This window comes from Calonectris borealis, chromosome 6 (assembly GCF_964195595.1).
Source record: "Calonectris borealis chromosome 6, bCalBor7.hap1.2, whole genome shotgun sequence".
In the NCBI taxonomy this organism is placed as follows: Eukaryota; Metazoa; Chordata; class Aves; order Procellariiformes; family Procellariidae; genus Calonectris; species Calonectris borealis.
This window is the reverse complement of record NC_134317.1, coordinates 22,676,313-22,686,508: the sequence shown is the minus strand read 5'-3', so window position 1 is coordinate 22,686,508 and position 10,196 is coordinate 22,676,313. Positions and strand designations below refer to the sequence as shown.

The window sequence follows — 10,196 nt, the reverse complement described above, 5'->3', positions numbered from 1 at the left end:
CACAAATGTCACGCTATAAATTAGTTATAATATATGAAAATACGAATGTGATTTGATCACAGCCCTTAAAAGGTCACCTAGGAGGCAAATAAGTCCCAATATAGCTGTAAATAGCTCCTACCAAAAGAGCGTGGCAACAAGAACAACATAGTTGGATTGTTCTTTCAAAAAGACCAACAATGATTCAGTCTGCGGTAAACAGGTCTGGATCCAAAATTGTTTCTCAGATTCCTCAGCTGACTTACTCTCCAACACCAAAGTCGCACATCTCACTCCTTAAGCTTAGTTTCTTTGCTGAAATTTTACCATCGTGTGCCTGCCTTGGACAGAGTTAGGGTTTCCTGTAATGACTTCCTCCATGAGTATCCTGGCCTCTAAACAGGGTATCCCCCTATTCTGGGGTCCACTGAAAACAAAGTCCAAGAAACTTGAAGCTTTGCTTTGTTGCACACAACCTTCTGTTCCAGCCCCCCAGCCGCCAGTCTCTGTTGGCCAAACTAGAAAATGATGCAAGTTCTAAAAAAAAAAAAAAAGGATGCTTGACAATATTTTAGTTTGTAAAACGGGTCTTTTGTGTGCCTTCAAGGTTCTAAGCCTGGCTTCTGATAGTAACAGGCCTTGAAGAAAGCACAAGACTTCGAGAAGATGGGAGGCTACCCTGGAGGTGAGGTCCCTCCGGCAAGCTGAGGGCCAAGCAGAGCTGGTTTTACCTCCCCTACAGTGTAGAACAGCTGGATGCAAGATGGACGTACTTCACAAGTGCAGCAGTAACCTCCTCGGGGAGTTTCTTTTGGAAGGAGGGGGAGAACCGACCTCCTCCCTCATCCAGCGCCAAGGGCCTTCCTCCGGGAAAACAGCGTGCAGGGGTCACCTTTTAAGGTCAGGTAATGGATACAGGCGACAATCCAACAACCCCAGCTACAGGCAGGCCTGGCGGGGCGAAGGTTACGTGTGAGACGCAGCAGCCCACAGAGCCAGGCCAAGGCAAAACGCCCCACCACCGGCCGCGCAAAGCAGTGGCAAACCAGCGGGAGGAAAAGCCGCCGAGGTCGGAGCGGAAAGAGGGAGGCAGAGGGGGGCGGTACAGCCTCTCACCGGGTACAGCCTCGCTACAGGGAAACGGGTATGTCACGAACCGGCTGCGGAGGAGGGCGGCTCCCGCACGCGTGTGGCCGGGTCGGCCGGGGCCTCCGCGGTGACCGCAGCTGCTCGAGCCTGCTCTGCTGCTCGGCTCGGACCGGGCCGCGGAAGGGAGGAGGGCGCCTCACCCGCCGGGCCGGGCCGACCCGAGCCTCCGTGCCTGAAAGAGCGGGCGGCGCCCGCCGGCAACGCCCCGAGGCGGGGCACTGTACCGTGGGCTGTGAGAGCCGCGGCACACGAAGCACCGCTCCTGCTTTGTCTTCCGCTGCTGTTCGCGCCGCCAGGTAACGCCCTTCTCCCCTTCAGGGGCGGCTCGGGGCCGGGGCTCGGGGCACTGCTCGCCGCGGCCGCGTGGAGCGGGGGGAGGGCGGTGGCCGCCTTTGTTCCCTCTCCAGGGCAGAAGAAAAAGCCCCGACTTCCCGGGACCGTCGGTAGGGATCCGTCTCTTTCTCTCAGCAGATTTTGCCGCTTCCCGGAGGGGCCCTGGGCCGGCCCGCGGCGGGGAAAGGCCGACGATGGACCGGGAGGGGCCGGATGCCGCCCGCCGTGAGGCAGAGCTGGAGCGCGGCCGTTACTTGGACCGCCGGGCCGTGGCCCAGGAGCAGCTGGCGCAGTGGGTGCGGCCGTGCCTGGGGGGGCGGTGGCGGCGGGGCCTTCCGGATTTGGGAGGGGAGCGGGCTTCGGGTTAAAAATCTTCCCGTGGGCAGCTCCGTGCTGTCAGGAGGCGCCTGCGCCGGCGGCGGGGTGGCGCGTCGGGCACGCAGGAGAGGAGGGGGGTGATTCGGGGCTAACCTAGCTGAGGCGACCCCGCCCTGGCGGAGCAGGCCTCCGCCCTGGGCGGGGCGGGCTCCCGCGGCGGGAGCAGCGGGCCCGGCGGGGGCCGTGCCTGGGGCCGCATGCCTCGCTTCTTTTAAACCATTGTTTCTCATCCTCCTCACTCTGCGGTCAGGCTGAAAACCTGTCACCTCTCCTCACCCTCCGTGACTCTGTTCTCCAGCTTCAGAACCGTCTCTTGTTCCCAGTGGCTATGTCTATCCAAATAAATTAAACGAGCCTGTCTATATTGTGGCACTGAGAGCACGTGGCTTGTCTCCCTAAGGCAAAACCCTGTTATTGCTGCTTCCCCCAGCCCAGAATCATTCACACATCCAGCTAGGACAGGCTGACGACCATGGCCATGTCTTGCACAGTGCCGTGGTCCTGCGTGGAAGACAGCTAGCTGGCCCAGCTTGTACAGGAATTGGGCTAACAATTAAACAGGCTAATCAAATTCAATCACATATTTGAGTCCAAATGCTGGTCATGTTTGCTTTTGCTAGTATAGGCTTAATCAGCACCCTTGCACTAGGACTGAGCTTTGGCCAAAGGATTTGCAGCTACCTTTTAAAAACTGTGATTCAGTTTTTGATCTCTGCCATTCTACTTTTACATCAAAGTATCAGGTTTTTTTACTGTTAAAGTACCTGTAGATGTGCAGAATCCGTATCTGTTCGTTACTTCATGCAGTCCCTAGCTTGTTTATTCAACTTCTTTTCCTGATTCAGAATAAAGGAGCACAAGCATCAGGCAGATCTGGCCAAGCTAGAAGACAAAAGGGAAGGAGAACAAATACAGAGATTGAACCGATTGTACCAACTGGAAATTCAGAGAGGAAAAGAAAAGGAACAGGAGGCAAAAGTTGAACGCCAGAGGCTGTACCACGTAAGTAATGGGAAAGCAGACAGTTCAAAATGCTTGTTTCACCTTGGCTGCCTGGAGTGAAAACAGTTGTATTAGGCCCGCAAATAAATAGGCCTGCTGGCAACAGGAGGTTTGCTGACAGCTTTAGCAGCATTGGATCATACGCCTACCCTGCCAGTTGCAGGCCATGTCTTTCCTCTGTGCTTTTGAGAAAGGCCTCGTGGAAGTTGTAATGTGGCACCTGAGCTTTGACTGATCTATGATGGAAAGTCTGCTATAGACAGCAAGGCAATTCTTGACTTGAGAACTGGATTTAGGTTCCATGTACCTGCTTGTTTTAAGCCCATTTTTCTTTGTCAGGAAGAGCGAATAGCCTCAGTCTGAACATGACAATACCTTTTTAACTTGACTTTCCTTTAATGATTGGAGATGTTTAGAAAATTAGTCAAGACCTACTTACCACAGCTACCGTTTCCCTCCCCATGCCTGCTTGAGCAGGGAGACTGAAGTGGAGGTACTGTGATGGCACGTGAGAGAGTAAGAGGAGAAAATTCCCACTGAAACCCTACTTGCCTTCCCCCCCCATACTCCTTCTCACCTCAATTATATGCATTTTACCCCATTTGTCCCCAACCTTGTATATGCAATAAAAGCTGTATATACTCACAACTGCTATTTCTGTGTGATTACAAAATGCCTTGTGCCTTACATTTTTATGGTTCTACAGACTCTTACTGTTTGAGCCCTTCAGAGTCTGCTGTGTGAATGATATATAGGATGGGAGCAGTACAACTGGAGCCAGTGGGGAAGTAGAGGAAAGAATATAACTTAAAGATACTGTGCTTGGGGTTGTAACCCCATACTAATTTTACTCTTGTGGTAGTTTGTGGTAAGTAGGTCATGAGAATTCTCTTCCAGCTCTGGGTTGCTATCTTCTATAGCTTCTCCACTGATACAACCGAAGAACTCTTAGCTAGATTTGGTTTTTTTCAGTTCATGTTTCCAAAATCTCATTCTACATAAAAATAAAAGTACTTTTCGCTTAAACAGGAGTATGTAGCTGAACAGAAAATAATTAAAGCGGAAGAGAAACAAAAAGAAGATGATGATGATGATCGGATTAAGGCTTATATTAAAGGAAAAGAAATGAGAGCTGATCTGACAAGAGAAAAAGATGCAGAGACTAATAGGTGGGTCTAGGGCTACAATTTTCAGCATTAAGATTCAAACTTGCAATTTAATTTTGTGACAAATGTTACTCTCAATTTTTATATCAGCAAAATCAGAACTTTGTGATACGAGCAATTTTTCTGTAATTAAAACTTGAAAAAGAAGTAGAAAGTCCAAAAGAAATGTCTACCAGTTCCAGTAGTAATTGGTGCTGTTGGGGGTAGAAGTGGGATTGTTGGCTTTGTTAGGAGCAGCGCCTCAGGTAATCTAAGTGGATATCCTGGTATTTTACGATAGCTTATGTTCTCTTGCAGGCTAATGGAGGAGCGTAAGGACAAAGCTTTTGAACAACTAACTGCACAGATGAATGAGGTGTGTAAGATTGAAGATGATCGTCTTGCTAGAGGAGCTGCAGAGGTAGAAGATGAATACCAAATGAAAAACAAAGAGAAAGAAGCAAAAAAAAAGGCTGCCATTGAATCTATTGCTGAACACAGAGCCACTGTGGTAAGAAACCTAGCCTGTTCTTACTGCTGCTTACTCCAGCTGAGGAGCCTGGCCCAGACCACAGCTGGTGGCTCTGGTGCCATGCATCAGCATGCTTCATCAGGTCTGCTGACATCTTTCCTGGGCTCTTCTCTCCCTTTCCCACTTCTGTGTTGGGTGCACATCTGCCAGGGCTGCTGAAAAGCCTGGGCTTGGACACTGGCCAGCCAAATGACCGTGCTTATCAGAACACTGATACACGGCTGCTTCTGAAAGGTATGACTTCCAAACTAGCAGGCTAGCTCCTTGCTTAATCTTTTTTGTGTATTTTGTAAAATACAGATGAAGATGAAAGTGGAAAAGGAGAGAGAGGAAAAAGCAGAGGTTGAGAAGGATCATAATCAGTGGGTGACAGCAGATCGTATCTACTTGGAAATGGAAAAAGCCAAGAAACAAAGACAACGTGACGCAAACATGGAAGTACAGAAAATTCAGGTCCAGCAAATGGTAGGTAGAAGAGCTGTACCCTGTCAGCCCCTTCAGAAAGAAGCACACATCTAAAAGCATAGCACTAGATCTCCTGGGTGGGAGAGAAAGAGGAAGCTTGCTGTGGGTGTGATGTACGCGTTTTGTTTTTTTTTTTTTACCTGCGTGCACTGCAGGTGCTGATGTTGGGGACCAACCTCCTCTCAGAGCAGTGGAATAGAAGCCTCTTCCAGGCTGGTCAGGGGGAGGGCTGGTAGTAAGAAAGAGATCAACAATGACAGATCACATCCTGTCCTATGTCATGTTGTTTTTTCAGCCATGCCACTACTGCTTTCTTGTATCTTCTGGGCAGGTCACCAAAGAGCAGTAGCTGATGCTGATGTACTCAATGTGTACCCTTTTTGTGGGGGTTGCGGCAGGGGAGAGATGTGGGAAGGGATGATATTTGACAAGTATCAGCTAACATCCCTTTTCTTCATTAGGCTGAAAAGCAGGCAAAAAAACAGCAGGAGAAGCAAGCAGATTTGGACTACGGTGCTCAGAGAAGCTGCTTTTCATAAAGACCAAACATTTCGGTGATAAAGACAGTGAGTTACTGAATCAGTGCCATTAGTGAATATAATTTTTATTCTCCTCTCCAAGCATCCAAGGAGGGAACAAGCTGTGGGCTTCCTAACTAGGACAACTACAAGAGTGGCAGAGTGTATACATATGCAGTATTTAAAAAAAAAAAAAAATGGGAGGAGGTGGGGAGGGATGGTTGATGTAACAACTTCCATGTTCCTCCTGCCAAATGTACACAAGCCCCCAGCTTGCTCAGGGACTAAGCAAACACTTGGCATTGTGTAGGAGTGTTACAGCTTGCATGCCCCTCAAAACCCTGCTTGAGGGCAGGGCCAAGAATTCTCCTCAGAGCCAGCACAGACCCAGGTATTCTTGGTTGGTCAGTCCTGCTGTGGTGTGGGCTGCTGTGCTGTTTTTGGACAGCAGGACATGGCTGGGTGGAGCTGACTGACTCTCTGTACCCATGTCACTTAGCGTGGCCCCTAAGGGGCTCATTTGTGGAGTGAGGAAGTTGCTGCTGAGAACTCGACACCCATGATGCATGTGTTTCAGAGATTTTGGTTTCAGAGGTTTTGCCTTGAATAGCTCTGCCCTGGTGTCAGGGCTGAATGCGCATCACTGGTTGGAGCATATCTTCCTGTTTAAATTTCATCCAAAAGGGCCCAGTTTGTCATTGTTCTGTAATATGAATAAAAGCACAATAAGTAGGAACAATCAAGAGACTTTTTTCAAAAACTCACTTCTGACCTAAAATAAATGCTAATGGTGCTGCATTATTAACTAGAAGTCACAGAGTTCTCTCCAATTATCTTGGAGTAATTGATTTTGGAAATGATGTATTTAAAAAAAATAGAGATGTGGCAATTAACTTGTGAAATTGTCTCTAAATAGTTTTTTCTTAGTTCACTAATGAAAAATAATTTGTTCTGTTTCAATAGCTAAATTCTTTCAGATGCCTGTTATTAACCTACACCTTTCTGGTATCTCTTGAATTGAAGAGTGCCATGTTAGTCTGTAATCTTCCTCGTTCTGGCAGTGCATCCTTGTCTCTGATGCTGATTCTTCCTTCTTGTTCTGGCAGTGCATCTTTGAGAGAAGGAAAACTCACAACTTATAAATAGCTCTCAAAAACCGCCAAAACAACCCCAACACAAAAAAACCCCTCACCTCTGAAGGCTAAGACTTCAGAGAGAGTTGAAGTGAAGGCCAGAGGTGTGACAAGACTATATGAGATGTCTTCTTTGGAATTATCTTAAATTAATTCTTTCCTATTTAAAATAAATGAAGTTGTGCTATAGGCTTTGTTACACTTGTAATGTGTATAGTCATTCTCTTTACACTCCTGCACTGTCACCACTACAGTCTAAGCTTCTTTTTGTTTTGGTGTATCGTGGCCTTTGGCATTGAGAACTAGATACCTGAAATGATTCAAACCTGCCCTCTAATCTGTTAAACGAATCTCTAGAAAGCAGTCTTAAAGCATCGTTGTTCATACCTGGTTGATACTGTCTTGCATAAACCAGCATGGCACTTTCTTTTTCTGTGGGTTTCCTCATCTCCAATACATTATCCAGAGAAATGCACAATTCTGAAGGGCTTGAACATCAGAACTGCAGGTCCAATAAAATTCAACATTACATCTCTGTTAAGATAATAGTAATTGCCCCCCTCAAATGAGTAGCACCTGGTCTGACTCCTTTTCTATGTAAAGGAAAAACGGGCAAAGGTTAGAAAGCAGCAACATGTACTGGAAGAAGCAAGCAAGGGTTGCAGACCAGAGGCGGCATCAAAGGCATGAGACTACTAAGATCTGGGAAATACCAATCTAGCAACTGGTACAGTGCCATAGCGGACAAGGGAGAAATTGGACTATCTTTGGTAAAGCTTAGTATTACATTACTGCTATAGGACAAGTATTTCTGCATTGGTTTCAGTTACAACCTATCAGTGCATATACAATTAATTGCACCGTAGTTACTAATTATATAGTAAGACTTAAACTGTTTCTTTCTTCTTCAGAAATACATGTGACAACTACAGAAGTATCTACTAAGGAACAAGAAGCTAGCCACTGTCTCCTTACAAGTTACACGAGCCTGCAAAACCTGTTGGTGCCTAACAGCTGAAGCTAACTCTGGAGCAAGTGGCAAGGCATGCTATTTGCCAGAGCTCAAGAAGCTTCAGCTATAGCTTGCAACTGTACTGTAACTACTCTGGTTTTATTATGGAACAAAGCAGTAGATTGACTTTCTAGGAAGTCAGGAGGTAACAGCCAAAAGTAAACTATCAATTCATCTGTACTGTACTCCTCAAGTATTGCTGGGCTTCCAGGCTTAATTCAAACCTTATGTTTTGGCTTAAAAAAAATTCTTACTGAGCAAATAATGAAATTGAGTAAACTGTTTAAAAACATCTGCCTGTAACAATAAGATCCATGTTGAGTGTACCTTTTATTTGTGACAGTTTTGTACTTAATTTTACTTTGGAGAATGCAATGGAAGATAGAAATACTATCTGGAGAAAGCTGTGGCACTGGCTGAGTCTAATCCTTTATGGGAAAGAGACATATGCAGCAAGACCGCGTGTATCTAGCACTCAGGTTTCTAAACTGACTGTAGGGAATGGGAAAAGCACTTTCCTGCTTTCTCCTAAGCGCTCTGCTGCCAGCACAGCCAGGTTGCCAGGCTGGGATACTGGTGTAGGTGACATTTTCATCAAAGCTTGTTCTTTCACTCAGTTTTAAACTGACTGTAAGCTGTCCTACCACTACATTTAAATTCGTATCACCAAACAGGTATTTCTTCTGTAACTAGTGAAAACTATTCTGCTTCACACACACACACAAAAGAATGTTGTATTTGTGTGAAGTACAAAATCAAAGTTTGCAACTAGCAAAAAAATTAGTGATAAGACACTAGATCAGCTTCATTACATGGCTGTGTTTTTATATATGTTATCAATACATAGATAGTGAATAGACTGTCATTTGTGATTCTGTAGTAGAAACTCTAATTCCATCTATAACTCAACACTATCATCCAATTTAGCATGGAATAAAAATCTGACTATTCAGTAGAAAACATATAGATCTTGGTTTAACTGAAGAGGTAGTGTCCTGACATCAAATCACCATACCTTGTAAACCTGTACAAACAGTACTACCACTTTAAAAGGCTGGAGATTTGACACTCAAACACATTTACACACACAGGTTGCACCGTATGACTTAGAAGTATTACTCTAAATACAGAAGACACTAAGTAATACTGCAAGAAGCACTCATGGCAGACATATGGAATACACTAACAAATATGCAAAAAACCATTTATTTCTGAGAAGTACTTTAATACAGAAGTTGTACATTTCATATCAAGAACTCATTCTGCCAGCTGACAACTGGATCATCTTCCCTGTTGGGAGCTATAAATTACAAAATGTCCAAAAGACTAAGGCTTCCAGATACTCTGCTAAATACTACATGCACAATACTGCCTGTATAATTAACCACAATTCTTGTAGCTGGTGAAGGAAACCAGTTATTAGCTAGTTTCTCTTACCACTGATCATAAATTAATAGGCCTAACTTCTTTCCAATCATTCCAACCATTCTTTTCATTAGCAGTTACGGTTAAAGCCACATGCTGACTACTTTCTATATACAGTTATAAGGATATGTACAGGATATGTAGAAATGTGTAACCTGCTGCCAAAAATAGCAAGTTTCCTTACGTGCTTTGCATGCTGCTAACTTCAAAGTCAGGGTGCTGCATAAGTTGAGTTTATTTAGTCCTTTTAATGTTAGTGTTAGAACTTTTATGAATACAAATATAAATTTAAAACCAATCATACGCATATTTAGCACTTTAAGATCTGTCCTCTGAATTTACTCATGTTAACTGCCCTGCTAGTTTCATTTGAACAATGACTTTATGATTAAGGAAGGACACTAATTTAATTCTTTAACAAAATGTATCTTTACCTTTATGTAGTTTTACTATCTAAACTCACCACTTTTATTATATTACTGCTATTCCTTTTGTGAAATTTCATACTAAGATTAGAAAACTTATTTTGGTATGATAGCTTTTTTAAAAAAAAAAAAAGCAGGTGAATATTGTTTTGTTAGAATGGTGTTCCTAACTACATGAATTGTTCCAGGGTAAGAAATAAGAATTACACTAAAAGTACACATGCAACAAAAATGGAAAGCTAAAGTTTTATGCTAAGCAACTGCAAAATTGTACCAAATTCAAATTTTGCAAAATGCAGAGTTCAGACTTTTTGATATGCATTTTCTTGAATAGTTTAGTTAAATACTGCATTAGGAAAATTACTATTTTCAGCAAAAGAAGGGAAGTGCAAGTAACAGTTTTGTACACTTCTATCACATTGACTGTAGAAGTGTGAAGATTAATTTTGTCACTGGTATCCTCCAGGTTAAGTTGACCAAAAAAAAAAACAAAGAACACCAAACAACTCATGGCCACTGCTAAAATATTACTGCCTTTTCGCACAAACTTGTTCTTAAAGTATTGGAGAGAGAGAGAATATATAGATGATTTAAGAGAGGTCTTTGATAAAGTATAGTATGTGTATATCTAGGTTTTCTATTATAATGAAAGTCTTAAAAGCAGGGATATACATTTTTGTCAATTCAGGCAAGCAATGAG

The 10,196-nt window shown here is 44.2% G+C and overlaps 1 protein-coding gene across 2 annotated transcripts; it reads left to right on the top strand.

Moving 5' to 3' along the window:
- Window positions 1-1,303: 1,303 nt before the first annotated feature.
- On the top strand, window positions 1,304-7,955 carry LOC142083580 (cilia- and flagella- associated protein 210-like). Of its 2 annotated transcripts, none has more exons than XM_075153179.1 (8): window positions 1,304-1,424; window positions 1,597-1,753; window positions 2,685-2,841; window positions 3,871-4,010; window positions 4,305-4,497; window positions 4,819-4,983; window positions 5,445-5,549; window positions 7,546-7,955. In XM_075153179.1, the coding sequence occupies exons 2-7, from the start codon at window positions 1,656-1,658 to the stop codon at window positions 5,520-5,522; spliced, it is 831 nt and encodes a 276-aa protein (XP_075009280.1). In that variant the 5' UTR covers window positions 1,304-1,424; window positions 1,597-1,655; the 3' UTR covers window positions 5,523-5,549; window positions 7,546-7,955. The 2 variants fall into 2 exon arrangements, with proteins under 2 accessions (XP_075009280.1, XP_075009279.1); XM_075153178.1 differs by having other exon boundaries at window positions 1,330-1,424; window positions 1,600-1,753.
- Window positions 7,956-10,196: the final 2,241 nt, after the last annotated feature.